Source organism: Salmo salar, chromosome 20, assembly GCF_965601325.2.
Source record: "Salmo salar chromosome 20, fSalSal1, whole genome shotgun sequence".
NCBI lineage: Eukaryota > Metazoa > Chordata > Actinopteri > Salmoniformes > Salmonidae > Salmo > Salmo salar.
The window spans coordinates 63,376,034-63,399,709 of NC_138310.1; the positions used below are offsets into that span (position 1 = coordinate 63,376,034).

The 23,676-nt window shown below is 41.6% G+C and overlaps 1 protein-coding gene and 1 pseudogene across 1 annotated transcript; both read left to right on the forward strand.

Annotated features, from left to right (window-relative positions):
* The first annotated feature begins 832 nt into the window (after window positions 1-832).
* LOC106581199 (calcium/calmodulin-dependent protein kinase kinase 1) lies at window positions 833-16,854 on the forward strand. The gene is made up of 11 exons (XM_082966104.1): window positions 833-836; window positions 1,032-1,053; window positions 1,467-1,555; window positions 1,941-2,140; window positions 2,351-2,404; window positions 2,663-2,736; window positions 2,974-3,061; window positions 3,227-3,355; window positions 3,754-3,857; window positions 8,239-8,283; window positions 14,588-16,854. Exons 1-11 carry the CDS (start codon window positions 833-835, stop codon window positions 14,670-14,672), a joined length of 894 nt encoding a protein of 297 aa, XP_082822230.1. The 3' UTR covers window positions 14,673-16,854.
* LOC123729181 (heat shock protein beta-1-like) lies at window positions 16,306-22,240 on the forward strand (annotated as a pseudogene).
* The last annotated feature ends 1,436 nt before the right edge of the window (window positions 22,241-23,676 follow it).

The window sequence follows — 23,676 nt, forward strand, 5'->3', positions numbered from 1 at the left end:
ACTTTGTTTCTCCCTAGAATTGTATCCAGCTCAACCAATACAAGTTGAAGGATGAGATTGGAAAGGTAAGAAAAGAAAAGTTAGAATACTCAGTCTGGTACAAAACTGTATATCAAAACTAGACGCTGAATTTGTCTGACAAGAAAAAACATTATTTCATAAGGCATTCTTGTGTAATAAGTAAAAAATGATTCTGTCAGACTTTCTTCTTTTTCTATTGTAGGGCTCATATGGGGTGGTGAGATTAGCTTACAATGAAGATGATGAACAATACTATGTAAGCATCTTTTCAGCTCTGCATATTCCATTCCTTATCATCTCCTTTGTGGAAGCAGAGAAACGTACAGTTACTCAACTCTCTGTTTTGGCCTGATTAGCTCTTATACCATAGGAACAATCTGATCATGTCTTTCCTTTCATAGGCAATGAAAGTTTTTTCAAAAAAGAAGTTGATGAAGATGTGTGGATTTCCTCGTAGGTGAAAATGTTCTTTTTAAGTCTTTAGTATGTGCTTTAGTACCGATATGAACATTAACTGGTGATGCTCACCACTATATATAATGGCGGTTGTTTATAGGGCGTCCCCCTCCTCGAGGAGCCAGCACAGAACAGGGACTGCCACCCAAACCCCTGGGGCCACTGGAGAGAGTCTACCAAGAGATCGCAATCCTGAAGAAACTAGACCACCTTAACATTGTCCATTTGGTGGAGGTGAACACACTGACATGCATAAGTGGAAGATTTAAAAGGTTCTACTATTACATGTAGTTGTATTAATTTAATAGATTTCCAATTGTAGGTTCTTGATGATCCTGCTGAAGATAATCTCCACATGGGTAAGTATGCATTCATGTCAGTGCACTAAATGGTGAAATAAGGTGTTATGTGGTAAATGTATGTTTTCTGTTGTATCTCCTTGTACTAGGTCCATAGTTTGTAGACTATAATACAGTCTATCCAGTTTGTTTATTACATAGAAACTAATGTGAGCTCTGACTAGTCCTTTCATTCTCTGTTTGTTTTTTTTCTAGCCTTTGAGTTAATGCCAAAAGGGTAAGTTTACCCCTTTCTGAATATACTGTATTGCATTACATTATAACACTGGTCATTTGTAGCTCAGCTGGTAGAGCATGGTGCTTGTAACACCACGGTAGTGGGTTTGATTCACGGGACCACCCATATGCAAAATGTATGCATGCATGACTGTAATTCACTTTGGATTAAAGCGTCTGCTAAATGGTTTATATTATTATTATATATAACACTGAAAGGATGAATTTAGTTATTTATATATAACTCATCCAGTTACTGAATTTGGTGAATATAAGGTATCCATTTTTAAGGGACATAAGATAACAATGACAAGGTTCAGGCATTTTTAGTGGTAGGAAGACCGCTTTTTGGAATATTATGGTGGTAATGCTTGATTACCTTTGCCTGTGTCTGTTGCTTTTCCTGGGGCCTAGCCCAGTGATGGAGGTGCCCTCAGACACTCCCTTCACAGAGGAACAAGCCCGCTTCTACTTCAGAGACATCATCCTGGGGATTGAATACTGTGAGTCCTCCACCTGGATTTCGTCCCAAATGGCATCCTATTCCCTATATAGTGCACTACTTTTGACCCGAGCCCTATGGCCCATGGTCAAAAGTAGTGCACTAAATAGGGAATGGAGTGCCATTTGGGACGTAGGACCTACTAGCCTTCTGCTCAGAGACCTGCAGCATACTGCTAACCCTGCTCACGCTTTAGCAAAACATCGGTTTAAAAGTCACTAGTCAGATATGTTCTGAAAAGACAGGATCAATTGGTGCTTTGACAGCTGAATATCAAGACCTAAATCACTCGGTCAATGCTGTTCATAGACGTATAAAAGTTGATTTTTAAAAAAGAGCTAAATCAGTGTCTCCTGTCATTTTTCCCTGGTACACCTGCCTCCCAGTGCACTACCAGAAGATCATCCACAGAGACATCAAGCCTTCCAACCTGTTGCTGGGAGACAATGGGCATGTGAAGATTGCAGACTTTGGTGTCAGTAACCAGTTTGAGGGGAGTGATGCTCTGCTGTCTAGCTCAGCAGGGACTCCAGCCTTCATGGCCCCAGAGATGATGACTGACCATGAACAGAGCTTTACTGGCAAGGTTAGACACTAATCGCAAATGTATCTAATTAGATCATTCATCTTTGATTATATCATAAAAATAAAACTTACCACATTAAAATGTATTGTATTGACTGGTATCAAAAATAATTAGAAAAGTACTTGGTATCAAACGTCAACATTTTACTGTACTGTAAAATATACAGCAAGCTCTCTTTGTAAAGTAATTGTCAATGTTTATGTTTGTTAGGCCTTGGATGTGTGGGCCATGGGAGTCACCCTGTACTGCTTTGTCTATGGGAAGGTAGGTTCTGTTATTATCATAATGTACGGTATTCTGCCATGGATTGTTTTGGCCTGCTGGTTTCTCATCTGATTTACTGTGTCCATTATGATGATGACTACAAATATTGTTCGATCAGCCGATGCATCTCACATAATAATGCTTTAAAATAAATCATTTGAATGATTTATGTGGGGAACAGACAGCATGTGTATGTATGTAGCCTATCTTTTCATAGCAGCATTTTAATGTTTTTTCTTCACTATCTTCCTATCTCAGTGCCCTTTCATCGATGAATACATCATTGGCCTGCACAATAAGATCAGGAACAGGCCTGTGGAGTTCCCAGACATGTGAGTTCAACTAAGGGGACACTATTTACCATGTAAAAGCAATGTCCGAATATTTAGTCTGCACTATTCGCACCACTCTAAAATATGGGTAGAACTTCACAGTATGGCATGTAATAGCACACGATAATAACATAGTAATCGTATTGTTTATTGTTGTTAGCCATTCACTGCTACTCTAGTTACTGTACTGTAGATGGTTTGGTGGGTATTCATCTCAGTCACTCTTTGGTACCACAGGCCGGAAGTATGCAAGGAGTTGAAGGATCTTATTGTAAGGATGCTGGATAAAAATCCTTATACAAGGATCACCATTCCTGAAATCAAGGTGAAAGCGGGCAGAGCTAGACCTTCAATGGTGCTTTAAAAAAAACAGTCCTTCATGAAACCATCTTTGACATTTCAAATGAAATGTTACAGTAGTAGAGTTGTCCCAGTAGAGCTGTCTCATGTGTTGTGTGACTATTGTCCTCCCTGTCCTGTGTGTTGCCAGGAGCACCCGTGGGTGACAGAGGATGGCACTGACCTTCTACCCCTGGAGGAGGAACACTGCACCGTGGTGGAGGTCACTGAGGAGGAGGTCCAGAACTCTATCAAACTCATCCCCAGTCTGTCTGCTGTGGTGAGTCAGTTCACAAGTGTCCTGTCCAGGGGATGTACAGGAGATAGGCTCCTGCCCTATGAGCCGTTCTGGCTCGGACAAGACTTACTTAATTACTCATCTATTACAAATAGGGACTGGAGTTTTTCCTGAACATCTGTGTCTTAATAAGGGAAAAAGTCTGGGACCTACAACAGGAAAAACTTGAGTGCCCAGAGTTTTCCAGGTCAAGACACATGGTCAGGGAAAAGTTAAGTCATAAGGCAAATTGATAGAGTATTGCTCTGTCTTAAATGGCACCCTATTCCCAATATAGTGCACTACTTTTGACCAGGGCCTCTGGTCAAAAGTAGTGCACTATATTGGGAATAGGGTGCCATTTGGGACACACTCTGTGACACTCTCTCTCCCCACATTAGATCCTGGTGAAGTCCATGCTGAGGAAGAGGTCCTTCAGTAACCCCTTTGTGTGTCAGAACAGGAGGGCAGAGAGGTCCATGTCCGCTCCAGGAGGTATTCTTGCGTAAGTCCGCTAGAAATCCTCCTTATCTGGTTTCTCTATCTGCCAAACAAAACAAAACAAAACAAAGTGACAGAAATACACAGAGTTGGTTAGCTATATAGGCTACTGTAAATGGGATTAACATAGGATGACAATTCCCCCATCCACAGGGCACAAGTGATCACTGGATAGTTTGATGAGCATAAAAATGATGTAACCCAGGGATCATCAACTAGATTGGATGGTCGTGGGGGCGGAACATAATTACAAATCATTTGTAGACTGCAAATTGACTGCAAGAAGCCCAAACAGATCTAATATTTGACTAAAACATAATAATTTCAAACCTTGCTTACATTTGTATACGATTATGTGTCTCTTTATCATGCATGGGAATACATGGGAACAGATTTCCAAAATTGTAATCACTTGAAGCTGATTTCCTGATGTTTGAAGATAATAAAAAAAATGTTTTTGTTCAGAAAACTTGGCGGGCCAAATAAAACTGCCCATGGGACTCCAGTTAGGGAACCCTGGTGTAAACTATATGCCATGGCCGTCTCAGTCACCAGATCTGAACCCAATTGATCACTTTTGGGAGATTCTGGAGCAGCTCCTGAGAGTGTTTTTCACAACCATCAACAGAACACAAAATTATGGAATTTCTTGTAGGAGAACGGTGTCACATTCTTCCAATAGAGTTCCAGACACTTTGTAGAATCTATGCCAAGGCGCATTGAAGCTGTTCTGGCAGCTCATCGTGGCCCAACGCCCTAATATGACTTTATGTTGGTGTTTCCTTTATTTGGTGTGTTGGCGTTTCCTTTATTTTGGCAGTTACCTGTATCTGTAGCAGAAGCATTTGGCCCCTCCTAAAAAGCTTAGAGGAAAGCCCTGAGGAAAGCAGAGCTAATTGTGTGCTGCCAGCTGCATTTGTTTTCCAAAAAGTCAGGCTGGGTGTACAGTAAGTGTACTGGGACCTGTGCGGAGCTGTTTGGTGCCTCTGCCACAGCTAATTATAGCTTCTTGTGAAGTGATGTAGCTTTGTAGCTAATTAGCTAGTTCTGGTACAGGGCGTTATGCTGTAATGAAGGCAAAGGGTGGCTACTTTGAAGCATCTCAAATATAAAATATATTTTGATTGGTTTAACACTTTCTTGGTTACTACATGATTCCATATGTGTTATTTCATAGTTTTGATGTCTTCACTATTATTCTACAATGTAGAAAATAGTCAAAATAAGGAAAAACCCTTGAATGAGTAGGCGTGTCCAAACTTTTGACTGGTACTGTATGTAAGAGCCTACTATTCCTAATGTTATGAGTAGATTTGATAGTCCTAATTTAGGCGAATAATATTACTCAGTCACTATTCACAAAAAAGACCGTTAAATGCTTGGCTGAGTGCCGTACAGTAGGCTATAGGCTATATCAGATATGTTTCTTCTCCTTTCTGTGCAATGGAAAATGTTTGCCTTTTATGCAATTCTATACTTTATATGACTGGAGATATTGGCATAATATTTTTAATTCAACAAAACTTACAGTGTAGCCTACTCTGCTGACACTGACAAACATATCAATAAATACGATGTTGATCCATCTAATATGCCTATGAGAAGGGGAGACACAAATACCATATTACGTTCATCTAACATGGAGGATGAAATGATTGTCCAAAAACAAACTTTCAAGTGGCACTGACCCAACAATGATAAAGAGTGAATATGCTCACTCACCGGCCAAGGCAGCAGCTACTCTTCCAGGGGTCCAGAAAAAGGAAGGCAGTTATACATTTTTAAAACATTGCAATACATTCACAACACATTAAGTGTGTGCCCTCAGGCCTCTACTCTACTACCACATATCTATAACCAAAATCCATGTACGTGTGGGTATAGTGCTTATGTTTTTGTGTGTTTGTATGCATGTGTCTGTGCCTATGTTTGTGTTGCTTCACAGTTCCCGCTGTTCCATAAGGTGTATTTTTATCTAATTTTACTGCTTGCATGAGTTACTTGATGTGGAAAGAGTTCCATGTACTATAGTACTCAATCTCTCCTCCACTTTGAGCCAGGAGAGATTGACATGTATATTAGTCATGATAGCTCTCTTTGTACAATTACAATTCCCACATTATTCATTACAAGATTTAGTTGAGATTTAGGGTTTAATTAATGATTTGTCCCAAATACAATGATCTTAGTTTTTGAAATATGTTGGACAAACTTATTCCGGTCTTTACTCAAAGCCAGCGGCATGTCATTAGTAAAGATTGAAAAAAGTAAAAGGCCTAGACAGCTGCACTGGAGAATTCCTGATTCTACCTGGATTTTGTTGGAGAGGCTTCCATTAAAGTACACCCTCTGTCTTCTGTTAGACAGATAACTCTTTATCCACAATATAGTAGAGGGTGTAAAGCCATAACACATACATTTTACCAGCAATAGACTGTGATCGATAATGTCAAAAGCCGCACTGAAGTCTAACAAAACAGCCCCCAATCTTTTATCATCAATTTCTCTCAGCCAATCATCAGTCATTTGTGTAAGTGCTGTGCTTGTTGAATGTCCTTCCCTATAACCCTGTCAATTTGTTTACTGTAAAATAGCATTTTATCTGGTCAAACACCATTTTTCCCCAAAAGTTTACAAAGGCTTGGTAGTAGGCTAATTGGTCGGCTATTTGAGCCAGTGAAGGGGGCTTTACTATCCATAGGTAGGGGAATAACTTTTGCTTCCCTCCAGGCCTGAGAGCACACACTTTCTAGTAGGCTTAAATTGATGATGTGGCAAATAGGAGCAATATCATCTGCTATTATCGTTTGCCAGTCGGTTGTACAGCCAGACATATTTCCCATTTCTTTTGCCTCATCCCTCTCAACCATACAGTTTATCAATTCCTCAGCAATACACAGGGATTTAACCATTTTTGCATTCATTTTCTTATTGGGTGCATACTTATTAGTAACTGGGATAAGCAATTTCATAAATGTGTCAAGTGCAGCATCTGGTTGCTCCTCATTACACACCACGGACAAATAAATATTATTTTTCAACAACATAGGAATCGCTACAAAACTTATTGTATGACCTCATATACACTATATTAGGCCCAGCCTTTGGAACTTTGATTTTCCTAGATATAGCTACTATATTGTGATCACTACATCCGATGGATTTGGATACTGCTTTCAAACACTTTTCTGCAGCATTAGTAAAGATGTAATCAATACATGTTGAGGATTTCATTCCTGTGCTATCAATCAACCTACCCTTGTAGGTTGATTGATAGCCTGAACCAGGTTGCAGGCATTAGTTGCTTTCTCTTGAGTGGGCAGCCTGATGAAAACCATTTAATATTTAAATCACCCAGAAAATAGACCTTTCTATTGATATCATATACATTATCAAGCATTTCACACATGTTATCCAGGTACTGACTGTTAACACTTAACACTTGGTGGTCTATAGCAGCTTCCCACCAGAATAGGCTTTAGGTGAGGCAGATTAACCTGCTTAACATGAGATCCTCTCTAAGCTTTACAGGAATGTGGTTCTGAATATAAACAGCCACACCTCCACCTTTGGCATTTCTGTTATAACCATGTATTGCTACCACTGTATCAGCAAGGGTATTATCTAAGTGAGTTTCAGAGATTGTCAGAATATGAATGTCATCTGTTACTAGCAAATTACTGATTTCATGAACCTTCTTTCTTAAATGACATGTTAACGTGGGCTATTTGTAGCACTTTTCTGGGATTCTTGATTGTTTTTCTTGCTTTACTGGGAAGCTTAGCAGAGGTAGACATGCTTGGGTTATTTATGTTAGTGCAGTGTGAGCTGCACACAGTGGACTTCCTGCTAGGGCACACCACTTCAGTGCTACCAGTATAACCGTGGTTATAGGCATTTGATTACTGCATACAATAGCTGTAGGATCAGCAGAGGCATTCAGGGCAGTAAGAGGGACATAAATTAGGTTTCTTATATTGTGCCTTCCAACACCCCTGGGATAATGTACATTTGCTGAAGCATTATGACAACTCAGCGACACAATGGTAGGGATTAAATGAGCTGGGCTTGGGTCATTGATAATGCGTTGTCTCAACGCATATGGCGCCAAGAAGATAGGCTATACTGTTCTCTCAATTAAGTAGAGAATTTTTATAACTTAAAGGCAGATTATAGTATTGTCTTTGACTTCTGTTTACAGCAATAGCCATTTGCTTTCCAAACTGTTTTCCCATGATTGTATTTTGGAATATTGTGATATGCGTTGTTTATCTATCTCCATCATGTAATGTAACTTTATGATTAAATTGTATTGACGTACAGTCTTTAACAAGCACATATTTGCTGATATTGTCCTGTTCTTGTCTATCTGTTACCTGTTGCAGAGACTCTTGGGGGAGTTTGGAATCCAAGGTTCATCCTTCGTTGAGGTAAGAGCCCTGATCAAAGTAGTACACACTATATAGAGAATATGGTGCAATTTGGAATTGGGACGCAACCTTAGTCTTGTGCTAACAGGGTTTCTTCTGGGGTTTGATCACTGTCATTCTACTCTATGTGATTATTTTCTATGGTCTCAGTACTATCGCTGCTGAGAGTTTATGTGTATTGGACTTGATGGGTAATGCTGGTCCTGACATGAATGGCATTTAATGTAGTGTTCTTCTTGTCATGACCCTTCCCCCTTCTAGTTGCCTTTAACAACACACAGTAACAAGGCAAGAGTAAACATGTTGTCCCCCACAAATTATGCAGCACCCCCATTGGGCCAATGAGTGCCAATTATTCACGTTTGTTGCGTGGATTAATGAGAAAGATAAAAAACAGTCAAGTCTTTTTTCCCTTGGAAATCAAAACTTGATAGCTCACAATGGACGGGATGTCAGAGACCGGGCTCCACTGCCTGATAGGGAGATGCATTGATATAAAACAGGATCATGAGGAGATGCTAATATGTACAACATGTAATGACTGCAGCTCAAAAGTCTATATACAGTGTGTGCAAATGAGGTAAGATATGGGAGGTAAGGCAATAAAATAGCCCATAGTGGCGAGGTAATTACGATATAGCAATTAAACACTGGAGTGATAGATGTGCAAGTAGAGTGTGCAAGTAGAGATACTGGGGTGCAAAGGAGCAAAATAAATAAATAAATACAGTATGGGGATGAGGTAGTTGGATGGGCTATTTACAGATGGGCTATGTACAGGTGCAATGATCTGTGAGCTGCTCTGACAGCTGGTGTTTGAAGTTAGTGAGAGAGATATGAGTCTCCAGCTTCAGTGATTTTTGCAGTTCGTTCCAGTCATTGGCAGAAGAGAACTGGAAGGAAAGGCAGCCAAAGGAGGAATTGGCTTTGAGTGAAATATACTGCTCAAAAAAATAAAGGGAACACTTAAACAACACATCCTAGATCTGAATGAAATAAATAATCTTATTAAGTACTTTTTTCTTTACATAGTTGAATGTGCTGACAACAAAATCACACAAAAATAATCAATGGAAATCTAATTTATCAACCCATGGAGGTCTGGATTTGGAGTCACACTCAAAATTAAAGTGGAAAACCACACTACAGGCTGACCCAACTTTGATGTAATGTCCTTAAAACAAGTCAAAATGAGGCTCAGTAGTGTGTGTGGCCTCCACGTGCCTGTATGACCTACCTACAACGCCTGGGCATGCTCCTGATGAGGTGGCGGATGGTCTCCTGAGGGATCTCCTCCCAGACCTGGACTAAAGCATCCGTCAACTCCTGGACAGTCTGTGGTGCAACGTGGTGTTGGTGGATGGAGCGAGACATGATGTCCCAGATGTGCTCAATTGGATTCAGGTCTGGGGAACGGGCGGGCCAGTCCATAGCATCAATGCCTTCCTCTTGCAGGAACTGCTGACACACTCCAGCCACATGAGGTCTAGCATTGTCTTGCATTAGGAGGAACCCAGGGCCAACCACACCAGCATATGGTCTCACAAGGGGTCTGAGGATCTCATCTCGGTACCTAATGGCAGTCAGGCTACCTCTGGCGAGCACATGGAGGGCTGTGCGGCCCCCCAAAGAAATGCCACCCCACACCATGACTGACCCACCGCCAAACCGGTCATGCTGGAGGATGTTGCAGGCAGCAGAACGTTCTCCACAGCATCTCCAGACTCTGTCACATCTGTCACGTGCTCAGTGTGAACCTGCTTTCATCTGTGAAGAGCACAGGGCGCCAGTGGCGAATTTGCCAATCTTGGTGTTCTCTGGCAAATGCCAAACGTCCTGCACGGTGTTGGGCCTTAAGCACAACCCCCACCTGTGGACGTCGGGCCCTCATACCACCCTCATGGAGTCTGTTTCTGACCGTTTGAGCAGACACATGCACATTTGTGGCCTGCTGGAGGTCATTTTGCAGGGCTCTGGCAGTGCTCCTCCTGCTCCTCCTTGCACAAAGGCGGAGGTAGCGGTCCTGCTGCTGGGTTGTTGCCCTCCTACGGCCTCCTCCACGTCTCCTGATGTACTGGCCTGTCTCCTGGTAGCGCCTCCATGCTCTGGACACTACGCTGACAGACACAGCAAACCTTCTTGCCACAGCTCGCATTGATGTGCCATCCTGGATGAGCTGCACTACCTGAGCCACTTGTGTGGGTTGTAGACTCCGTCTCATGCTACCACTAGAGTGAAAGCACCGCCAGCATTCAAATGTGACCAAAACATCAGCCAGGAAGCATAGGAACTGAGAAGTCGTCTGTGGTCTCCACCTGCAGAACCACTCCTTTATTGGGGGTGTCTTGCTTATTGCCTATAATTTCCACCTGTTGTCTATTCCATTTGCACAACAGCATGTGAAATGTATTGTCAATCAGTGTTGCTTCCTAAGTGGACAGTTTGATTTCACAGAAGTGTGATTGACTTGGAGTTACATTGTGTTGTTTAAGTGTTCCCTTTATTTTTTTGAGCAGTGTATATCTGCTGGAGCGCGTGCTGCGGGTGGGTGCTGCTATGGTGACCAGTGAACTGAAATAAGGCAGGGCTTTACCTAGCAAAGACTTATAGATGACCTGGAGCCAATGGGTTTGGCGACGAGTATGAAGCGAGGGCCAGCCAATGAGAGCGTACAGGTCGCAGTTGTGGGTAGTATATAGGGCTTTGGTGACAAAACGGATGGCACTGTGATAAACTGCATCCAATTTGTTGAGTAGAGTTGGAGGCTATTTTGTAAATGACATCGCCGAAGTCGTGAATCGGGAGGATAGTCAGTTTTACGAGGGTATGTTTGGCAGCATGAGTAATGTAATGTCAAAGTGGAAGAAAATTATATATACTGTATATATTACATAACTAAAATATAGTCGTTGCATAAGTATTTAGCCCGTTTTTAGGCAAGCCTAAATTAGTTCAGGAGTGAAATATTGCTTAACAAATCACATAATAAGTTACAAGGACTCACTCTGTTTGAAATAATAGGTGTTTACATGATTTTTGAATGACTAACCCTTCCTCTGTCCCCCATACATACAACATCTGTAAGGTCCTTCAGTCAAGTATTACATTTCAAGCACAGATAAAACTACAAAGACCAGAGAGCTTTTTGAAAACCTCATAAAGAAGGGCAGTTATTGGTAGATTGGTAACAGTAACAAATCAGACATTGAATATCTCTTTAAGCATGGTCAAGTTAATAATTATGCTGTGGATTATATATTAAACCACCCAGACACATCAAAGGTATAGTGCTCCTTCTAAACTGAGCTTTCGGACAGGAATGACCATTGGTGATTTTAAAACAGCTGCAGAGTTCAGTGTCTGTGATGGCAGAAAACTGAGGATGGATCAACAACATTGTAGTACTCCACAATACTGACCTAAATGATAAAAACTTGCATCTTGGTTTTAACAAGGTATTAAAGTAATACTCCAAAGCCTTATGCTTGGGGCAAATCCAACACAACACATCACTGAGTAACTGCCTCCTTATTTTCATGCATGGTGGTGGCTGCCTCATGGTATGGGTATGCTTGGCAAATACTGGGGAGTTTTTCAGGACAAAAAGAAACAGGATAGAGCTAAGCACAGGCAAAATCCTAGAAGAAAACCTACTTCAGTTTGCTGTACACCAGACTGGGAGAGGAATTCACCTTTCATTAGGACACAACTGTGATTGACGGCGCCGGAGAAGATGGCTGACGTTTTACGTGCTCCTATCCGATTGTGTTTTTATGTCAATTTATTTGCGTTGTATGTAGCTTATTTTTAAACTTTTGTACATAATGTTGCTGCTACCGTCTCTTATGATTTAAAATAACTTATGGACATCAGAACAGTGATTACTCACCCCGAACTGGCAGAAGCTTTTTTATCCTTCAACGAGTCCGACGAGCCCGACGTGAACGGCATACTGCTTTCCCGGGAACAGGCCAAAATCCCCCGTCATTTGCGGGAAGAGACGACGGAGAAAAAGAGGATAGAGGTCCTCCTGATTCCTGCTTACAAGCAAAAATGTGTGCAGGAAGCACCAGTGACTCGGTCAATAAAAAAGTGGTCAGAGAGCTTCAAGTTCCTTGGTGTCCACATCACCAACAAACTACCATGGTCCAAAACAGATGCTAAGCTACAGGACTGTTTTGCTAGCACAGACTGGAATATGTTCCGGGATTCTTCCTATGGCATTGAGAAGTACACCACATCAGTCAACGGCTTCATCAATAAGTGCATTGATGACATCGTCCCCACAGTGCCCGTACGTACATACCCCAACCAGAAGCCAGGACACATCCGCACTGAGCTAATGGCTAGAGCTGCCGCTTTCAAGGAACAGGACTTTAACCCGGAAGCTTATAAGAAATCCCGCTATGCCCTCCGGCGAACCATCAAACAGGCAAAGTGTCAATACAGGACTAAGATTGAATCGTACCACACCGGCTCCGACGCTCGTCGGATGTGGCAGGGTTTGAAAACTATTACGGACTACAAACTGGCAAGTGTCTTCACTGACATTTTCAACCTCTCCCTGTCCGAGTCTGTAATACTAACCTGTCCGAGTCTGTAATACCAACAAGCTGACCACCATAGTCCCTGTGCCCAAGAACTCTAAGTTAACCTGCCTAAATGACTACCAACCCGTAGCACTCACGTCTGTAGCCATGAAGTGCTTTGAAAGTCTGGTAATGGCTCACATCAGCATTATTATCCCAGAAACCCTAGACCCACTCCAATTTGCATACCACCCTAACAGATTCACAGATCTATTGCACTCCACACTGCCCTTTCCCACCTGAACAAAAGGAACACCTATGTGAGAATGCTTTCATTGACTACAACTCAGCGCTCAACACCATAGTGCCCTCAAAGCTCATCAATAAGCTAAGGACACTGGGACTAAACACCTCCCTCTGCAACTGGATCCTGGACTTCCCGACGGGCCGCCCTCAGGTGGCAAGGGTAGGTAACAACACATCCGCCACGCTGATCCTCAACACTGGGGACCCTCAAGGGTGAGTGCTCAGTCCCCTCCTGTACGCCCTGTTCACTCATGAATGCACGGCCAGGCACAACTCCAACACCATCATTAAGTTTGCCGATGACACAGTGGTAGGCCTGATCACTGACAACGACGAGCCAGCCTATAGGGAGGAGGTCAGAGACCTGGCCGTGTGGTGCCCGGACAACAACCTCTAACTCAACGTGCTCAAGACAAAGGAGATGATTGTGGACTACAGGAAAAGGAGGACCGAGCGTGCCCTCATTCTCATCAACAGGGCTGTAGTGGAGCAGGTTGAGAGCTTCAAGTTCCTTGGTGTCCACATCACCAACAAACTAACATGGTCCAAGCATGCCAAGACAGTTGTGAAGAGGGCACAACAAAACCTATTCCCCCTCTGGAGACTTAAAAGATTTGTCATGGGTCCTCAGATCCTCAAAAGGTTCTACAGATGCACCATCGAGTGCATCCTGACTGGTTGCATCACTGACTGGTATGGCAACTGCTCGGCCTCCGACCGCAAGGCACTACAGAGGGTAGTGCGTAAGGCCCACTTCATCACCGGAGCCAAGCTTCCTGCCATCCAGGACCTCTACACCAGGCCCTAAAAAGGAGGAAGGCCCTGAAAACTGTCAACAACTCCAGCCACCATAGTCATAGACTGTTCTGTCAGCTACCGCATGGCAAACTTACTACATGAGTCCAAATCTACACTTGAGTTTCGTACCAAGAAGACAGTGAATGTTCCTGAGTGGCCAAGTTACAGTTTTGACTTAAGTCTGCTTGGAAATCTATGGTAAGACTTGCACATTTCTGTCTATGCATGATCCCCAACATCTTGCCAGAGCTTGAAGAGTTTTGACAAGAATAATGGGCAAATATTGTACAATCCAGGTGTGCGAAGCTCTTATAGACTTACCCAAGAAGACTCACAGCTGTAATTGATTCCAAAGGTGTTTGTAACATGCATTGACTCAGGGAGCTGAATACTTATGCAACGACTATATTTTAGTTATTTAATTTAGATTCATCTTAAAAATAAATATTTTTATATCCCACTTTGTAACACACTAAAATGTGATGAAGTCCAAGGCGTCGGAATACTTTTGCAAGGCACTGTATGTACAAAATATAATGACTGTATCTCAAATGGGACAGGAGATATGCTTGCTCAAATTGTGGAATTTCAGTTGTACGGAGACCGATCCATAGTTGTCCCACTTGCCCCGATTTCATCATTGGAGACAATAAAACATATGTTGCCCACAGGAAGTCAAGCAGAGTAGCAGAGTTGGATGGAAGCGTGGAAGGAGAGTTGGAGGACCTTACTGAAGATGATGGTACATTTGCATAGGCCTGCTGGTAAACCTGCTCCCACACTATTTTTTTATTTCGTTTTTTTAATTTTCTCATTGACCTGTTTAAATTAATGGACAGACCTGTTTAAACTCTTTGCTGTATCTTCACATAGTATGTAATATTAATGTGATGTATTTGAAGAAAGATCCAAATGAAAGAGCTTACCCCGATACAGTCTTTAAGAAAGATTTGTGATAAACCTTATATATATCATATAATTACAGTACAAACCATGTGTTAGTTTGTTTTAACTTTTGTCTTATCCCATCTGCATGATGTTTGTGTCATAGGTTTCATTGTCTATTCATGACTGTACTATAGTACTCTTAATAGCCTGAATGCCTTTTGTACTGTTAGCTCTGTGTTTCTCCAAATATTACACCTATGTGCTGAACTGAAATGTGGTTGTTACAATGTAAATATTTACCATTCCAAAGAAGTCATTTTTGCATGCTTTCATACAGTTGATGTTGACGATAGTTAAAGTTAGCAAATTAACATTCTTGTTTGTTCTCTGTATGGCTCTCTCTAACAGGATGTGCTGACTCTTGCGCGCAGGTGTTATTAACGTCCTATAGTGCAAGCAATCTTTAATCTGGAGCCGATAAAAAAAAAAAGAGTAGGACTAAATGCTTTATTATATTTTTTTTTACTGTTGTACAAGATGAAGTGAATAACATCACATCTAGAACTCCATCAAGATGTCAAATGGACTTCTGGAACATTTGTCAGAATAGCCTGACCACAGCTTTTAGGACAACATTCAGATTTAAGAGTGAAAAACAAGTGTCGACACAAAGTCTGCATTGCGAGGAGCTAAAAAGTGGCGCTTATTCTGAATCATCTCAGCTGACATGAAAGTCATATAATATCACAATGTAAACATGTGAATAAGACAAAAGACCTGTTTTTGGTTTGGCTTTTTTCATTGGTGCTTTTGAAATTCTGAAGTTTACCACATAATTTTCAACAATATGGCCACATATTTGTTCATATTGATATTCCCTCATGTCATGGCCCAGTAAGCTATTCAAGTATGGCTCTCTGACACCATCCACATGTTTTTGTAAAAAACCGACTGGAATAACACTTGTATTATTGTGACAGGGTAGGAACCTGGGCCCAGATTCACAAAACCTTCTCAAGAGAAATGTCTTCTTAATTCACCCTCAAACTTAATCTGAAAGTTTCAGTATTGATTATTTTAAACCCAAGAACATGTTTTAGAACAGTAATCGCAATAATAAATATGCCAACATGATTACCATTGCTAGCTAGCTAGCTAGCTAGCTAAATGGGTTGCCTAGAGATTACTGTTCTAAAACATGTTCTTGGGTTAAAATAATCAATACTGAAACTATCTTAGAATTTCCAATAACTTTAGTTCAAGAATCTACATTTCTTCTTAACTTTTTGCTTAAGGAGAAATAGCTCAAGAACATTTCCAATAACCTTTTTGAAGAATAGCAACTTTTCTGAACTTTCTTCTTAAGTCTATAGTTATGGAGAAAATGACAGTTAAAAATAATTTTTTTCTTAAGAACATTTTGTGAATCTGGGCCTCTGTGAATTTGGGCCCCTGGGACCTTAATTAGAATGGGACAGGTCAAAAGTATCAAAGCGCCCGTATGACGTTTTTAGGTAAGCGATTTTGTACCTGAAGTTGATGGAGACTGTGTCTGAGAACCATTTTGAGAACTGTGCTGTTTTGAAGAAATGTTTGGGGTGTGGGCAATTGTACTAAGGTATGTGTCTACTTTGATTTTCAGTGTTTGTTTATTCAAAATTGACAGACATATAGTCACAGGCCTTATGTTCAATGTCCCTGTTTCTTTGTAAATATACCACTAGATGGCACCCTTCTGTCTAACTGTATCATCTATTGTGCCTCAGGCCAGTTTTTTTCTCCATTGTTCTTCATACAGAGGCTACATTAGGCTTGCTTCAGACATATTATTGTGTATTTCTGTTGAATGATCTAATACCACTTGCCAACGACCACAATGAAACATCATGCCATTTGTCCCATGCTTTTTTTCTTTCAATGGTCAGGGAACACCTTGATGTCACACAATGCATGTAAAGGTGTGCCCACTCTTGATAAGAAAGAGGTGCACATATGAAGTCCATACGTCTCTGTCATGCACTCCTCAGCAAGAGGAGGTAAAAATAGGTGTGTTTATCCTGTGTACTATAGAGCCATTTATCTCAAGGGGCTGTGATACGAGTCATATGTGTTATGACAGGGGATTTGGATAGACACACAGTCCCTTTATCTAAAATAAACACTCCAGGGGTTAAGTTTCCCTATATTGAAGTGAGTGACTTACTGCACAGGTGTTAGGGGTACATGCTAAATGCACAGCCTCCATGTGATCTGTAACAAAATAAAAAAGGCATGTTCATTAATTTCTTGAAACATGCACATCACTTTGAACCATGTTTAACCATTCTTCACATTAATTGGCTTTTTTTGTGATCAGTTTGTTTTCCCATTGATGTACATGGTACTCCTCGAAATCCACAGTGGAATGTTTCTGAGCAAAGGTTACTGTGGAAACAGTTGCCAAGCAACAGCACAGTAGTGCTCTGTTTTTGATCGGACCACACCTTAGAAATAGAATGCATAAAACTGACTTGTTTCTCCACACTATATATACAAATCCACTGGTCTACTGATAGAGGTACAATTCAGTTGACAATTGATTTGTTGTGATTCCTTACATAAAATAGGCTACACAGGAAACAGAAAATGTGTTGTTTTGTAACTGATTAAAAAAAACAAGCTCCCTAATCCAGTGTGAAGTACGTACCTGTGTATTGTAGATCACACCTCCCCTTTGTGCTCCAGAGACCACCAACCCTCCAGCACAGCCTGTCTTCTTTGGGAGAACTGTATGCTGTATAGCTGATCATTTTCTGCTCCCTTGCCAGCGACATCTGCCATGACAGCCTCAGCAACAGGCTGAGCCAGCCAGGCCAATGCAGAGGCCCAGTGGGACTCCCCCGGCCCAGCTAAAGCCACAACAGCTGTTACAACCCAGTCAGCACCATCATGGGCTTGGTTTTCTCAGAGTCCATTTCCCATCCCCAACTCTGTCAGTCTGTTCTAAGTCACTCACGACTCCATCATGCTCGCAGTCATGTTGCCCATGTCTCTTTCTCTCTGAGCTTCGTATAACTGACTGGTTTGCAAAACCTGGCCTAGACCCACGTTAAAACCTCTCTAGGCTAGGTGGGATGGTAGCGTCCCACCTGACCAACATCCAGTGAAAGTGCAGGGCGCCAAATTCAAACCTCAGAATTGTAAATATTTAACAATCTTGAAAATACACATGCAATATGTCCAAATAAAGCTTAACTTCTTGTTAATCCAGCCGCGGTGTCAGATTTCAAAAAGGCTTTACGACGAAAGCAAACCATACGATTATTTGAGGACAGCACCCCACCATACAAATGCATAACAATCATTTTCAACCAGGCAGGTGGCGACACAAAAGTCAGAAATAACGATATAATTCATGCCTTACCTTTGAAGATCTTCTTCTGTTGGCACTCCAATATGTCCCAGAAACATCACAAATGGTCCTTTTGTTCGATAAACTCCTTTTTTATATCCCCAAAATGTCCATTTATTTGCCGCGTTTGATTCAGAAATACACCGGTTCCAACTCGCCCAACATGACTACAAATTATCTAATAAGTTACCTGTAAACTTTGTCCAAACATTTTAAACAACTTTCCTAATCCATCCTTAGGTATCCTAAAACGTAAATAATCGATCAAATTTAAGATGGAATATACTGTGTTCAATAGTGGATAAAATCAAAGTGGAGCGAGCTACAGGTCGCGCGCCCCAAACAAAGAGTCCACTTGGCTTGACTCTCATTCTGAATAGCCGTACTTCTTTATTTCTCAAAGGAAAAACATCAACCAATTTCTAAAGACTGTTGAAATCTAGTGGAAGCCATAGGAACTGCAACCAGGTCCCTCATAAATCTAGTTTAACATAGAAACCTATTGAAAACACAGTGAACTGAATTTCTTTTTTTCTGGATGGTTTGTCCTCGGGGGTTTCGCCTGCATATCCTAGCTTCTGGGCCTGAGTAGCAGGCAGTTTACTTTGGGCACGCTTTTCATCCGGACGTCAAAATACCACCGCCTATCCCAAAGAAATTTTAAGGTCCCGGTTGATTTTCACACAAAGACCATGCTGGTGTCACTGACATGCAATCAAGTCCTAAACCAACAAATTAAATCATCACTTTCAGAACTGCCACTGCGGCAGAGAGCTAATTTCTTGGCTATACTCCTTGGTAGACTATTTCACTGTTCCGCTTTTCATGATTATTAATTCAAAAATGTTGGATGGAATTGTTTTTAAACTCAATGTGAATAACTGCAGATTACACAGACAGTCTTCTCAAAGTATTTGTTTTCTTTGGACACATGAGCTTGTCTTTGTTTCCTAACAAATAGTTTAAATCATGTCCCTTTCACTATGCTCCGGGAGCCAAACTTTGACTCCTTCCGCAACTGGCGCCACGGCACACGGCTCTTTGACCAGTCCTTCGGGATGCCCCAGATCCCAGACAAGTGGTCCCACTGGCCAGGCTCCCGCTGGCCCAGCTACATGTGCCCCCCAGGCTCCTCCGTGGATGTAGGCTTCTACTTCTACTGCCTAATGGGCAACCCCTACACCTGCACAATGTCCCGCCAGCTCAGATCTGGCCTGTCTCAGAGGAAGCAGACCCATCAGCCTGGACGTCAACCTGTTCGTCCCTGAGGAGCTGATGGTCAAGGCCAAGGATAGAGAGTGACAGAGATTATCGGTCAGTATTCCTTCATGTTATTGAATTAGATGATTTACATGATTCAGTATTTCTCTCTCAATTCTCATGCAATCAAGATTGATCAAATCAAACTTTATTTGTCACATGTGCCGAATACAAGTAAAGAATAATAAAAAGTAACACAATAAAATAACAATAACGAGGCTATATACAGAGGGTACCGGTACCGAGTCAATGTGCGGGGGTACATGTTAGTCGAGGTAATATGTACATGTAGGTAGGGGTAAAGTGACTATGCATAGATAATAAACAGTGAGTAGCAGCAGTGTAAAAACAAATTTGAGTGTGGGGGGGGGGGGTGTCAATAGTCCAGGTAACCATTTGATTAATTATTCAAGAGTCTTATGGCTTGGGGGTAGAAGCTATTAATAAGGAGCCTTTTAGTCCTAGACTTGGCGCTCTGGTACCGCTTGCCGTGCGGTAGCAGAGAGAACAGTCTATGACTAGGGTGACTGGAGACTTTGACAACAATTTTTCGGGCTTTCCTCTGACTCCGCCTAGTATATAGGTCCTGGATGGCAGGAAGCTTGGCCTCAGTGATGTACTGGGCTGTACTCACTACCCTCTGTACAGTCTTACGGTCATATGCCGAGCAGTTGCCATACCAGGCGGTGACGCAACCGGTCAGGATGCCCTCAATGGTGCAGCTATAGAACCTTTTGAGGATCTGGGGTCTCCTGAGGGGGAAAAGGTGTTGTCGTGCCCTCTTCATGACTGTCTTGTGTTTGGACCAGGATAGTTTGTTGGTGCTGTGGACACCAAGGAACTTGAAACTCTCGACCCGCTCCACTACAGCCCGTCAATGTTAATGGGGGCCTGTTCGGCTTTTCTTGTAGTCCATGATCAACTCCTTTGTCTTGCTCACATTGAGTGAGAGGTTGTTGTCCTGGCACCACACTGTCAGTGTGGGCAGCTCGCGCCTGGGTTTCCCTTTGTAGTCTGTAATAGTTTTCAAGCCCTACCACACCCGACGATCGTCAAAGCCGGTGTAGTAGGATTCAATTTTAATCCTGTATTGACGCTTTGCCTGTTTGATGGTTCGTCTGAGGGCGTAGCAGGGTTTCTTAAAGGGTTCCGGATTAGTGTCCTGCTCCTTGAAAGCGACAGCTCTAGCCTTTAGCTCGATGCGGCTGTTTCCCATAATCCATGGCTTCTGGTTGGGATATGTACATACGGTCACTGTGGGGACGACGTCGTCAATGCACTTATTTATGAAGCCAATGACTGAGGTGGTATGCTCCTCAATGCCATTGAATGAATCCCGGAACATATTCCAGTCTGTGGTAGCAAAACAGTCCTGTAGCATAGCATCCGCATCATCTGACCACTTCCTTATTGAGCAAGTAACTGGTACTCCTACATTTGTTTTTGATTGTAAGCAGGAATCAGGAGGATAGCATTATGGTCAAATTTGCCAAATGAGAGCGAATGAGAGCTTTGTATGCATCTCTGTGTGTGGAGTAAAGGTGGTCTAGAGTTTTTTTTCCTCTGGATGCACATGTGACATGCTGGTAGAAATGAGGTAAAACAGATTTAAGTTTGCCTGCATTAATGTCCCTGGCCACTAGGAGTGCCGCTTCTGCGTGAGCATTTTCTTGTTTTCTTATAGCCTTATACAGCTGGTTGAGTGCGGTCTTAGTGCCAGCATCGGTTTGTAAGTATATAAGTAGACAGCTATGAATAATATAGATGAAAACTCTCTTGGTAGATAGTATGTTCTACAGCTTATCATAAGGTTCTCTACCTCAGGCGAGCAATACCTCAAGACTTCTTTAATATTAGACATTGCACACCAGCTGTTATTGACAAATAGACACCCCCACCCCTCGTCTTATCAGACGTAGCTTCTCTGTCCTGCCGATGCATGGAAAATCCCACCAGCTCTATATTATCAGTGTCGTCGTTCAGTTTATGCTTTGATCTTTCGTGTATAATAAAACAAATAAAAAAGTTGCTTACCTACTGGATAGACAAAGATAGAAGATATGCTACATTTCTTAGTCACGTACAGTACTGCAGCCTATAGTTAAGGATAAATGCCAAATCTTTGTTGGTAAACATTGTATCCCAGAGCAGCTTCAGGAGGGAGTCAAGCCTTTCAAAATAGCAACCCAGTACCCATACAATATACTACAGCCAGGTGCACTCTAAAGCATAAACTGTAGACCGAACTCAATCTGTGCACAGAGAGTCATACACATACTGTTCACACCGAAGATACACTCCTAACCCCAATGTGTCTGTAATATCAACAGGAAAGCACAAAGAGAGAAGAGATGAAACTTCACCAGGAAGTACACGTGAGTACAAAGCAGAACATTTCAATAGTTATAAAACTGTAAAGCTAAAGTAACATCCCTTGGGTGTTGATTGCAATGATACGTCCAAAATGGCACACTATTCTTTATATGGTGCACAACTTTTGACCAGAGCCCTTTAGGCCTTGGCCAAAAGAAGGACACTACAGTATAGAGGGAATAGGGTGCAATTTGGGATGCTGATATTGATAATAATAACTTCCGTCACATGAGAGTACTCTCCTCTGATACAAACTTGTTCTGTCTCCTGGCTACAGTATTCTCCCCGGTGTGGACTCTGAGAAGGTGATCTCCTCTCTCTCTCCAAAGAATGTGTGCTCAGCATCGAGGTCCCACTGCTCATGTCATCAGTCCAGGAAGGAGGGTGCTCCATGGCCATCAGCAAGAAGTAAACTCCCCATGAGTAAGCCTCCAACATTGTGTAATTTTGCAGGGACCAGTTCTCAAGTGCAATTCATGGCTAATACTTGACATCTTCTTCAGTGGCTTGGATTTTATACCTTAACTTGCATTGGTAGTGTCACTTCTTGTAGTTACTGTCAATCAACTCATTGAATGGCCTGTTTCGGCAAAATTGCATTTTGATATATTCATTGGTCTTGTAGCTCCAACCCTTTCTCTATTCTCTATTCTCTTGAAAAACTGACAGGAGAACTGACAGACAACTGGTATGTTATTTTTAATTAACAGGGATGATGTTTGGGACTAGCGACTAATAGCTAACAACCAATCATTGCAAGAAGAGTCAAGCATACAGATCATCTGCAGTAGATATTCGTCAACTGGAGATAAGCGCTTACAGACTATTATTAACATTTCAACTAACTATCTACTAACCCTAACCTTAACCTTTATCCTAACCCTAAACTTAACCCTTACCCTTACGCTAGCCCTAACTCTAACCCTTACCCGAACCCTTATTCTAAACCTTACCCCAACCCTAACTGTAACCTTAGAAAAAAGTTGCTTATCATCTGTAGAGCATCTACGGATGGACTATCCAAATAAAGTGTGACCCGCTTTTTTATATACTGTAAATGACCATGTATGTACACTTGATGCTGTATGAAAGTGAGTTGGGAGATAAGTTTCCACCTGGAAATCAATATTTCTGCAGTCTCATGTTTCAATCTTCTGATTTCAAATATATATATACTGTACAGTGCTTTTTAAAATGTATTTTCAATATAGTGGACATTTCCAGTGAATTATAGGAAGGGATAGTTCTCTTTGCTGTTTTACTCATGGGAGGTTTCTTAAAAATTTCAGCTGAAAATTCTGGTTATTTTGATAAATAATACACAGCAAAGTCTATAAATGTTCATATGAATTAATAATACATTTTGTCATTCATACTATTTGTCTTTATTTTGCCTTGTTGAAGAATATATACAGTACCAGTCAAAAGTTTCAAGATTTGATGATCTGTTTTGAGGATTCAATTCCTCCTACTTAGATTTGTCTGGTTCGTTTGGCCATGGAATATACAGTACCAGTCAAAGGTTTGGACACACCTACTCATTCAAGGGTTTTTCTTTATTTCTACTATTTTCTAGATAATAGAAGACATAATAGTGAAGACATCAAAACTATGAAATAGCACAAGAGTGTGCAAAGCTGTCATCAAGGCAATGTAGAAAATAGTAAAAATAAAGAAAAACCCTTGAATGAGTAGGTGTGTCCAAACCTTTGACTGGTACTGTATATTCCATGGCCAAACGAACCAGACAAATCTAAGTAGGAGGAATTGAATCCTCAAAACAGATCATCAAATCTTGAAGTTTGATAAATCCTCTTAAGGATCGGACCCTTTAAAAAAAACAATGCC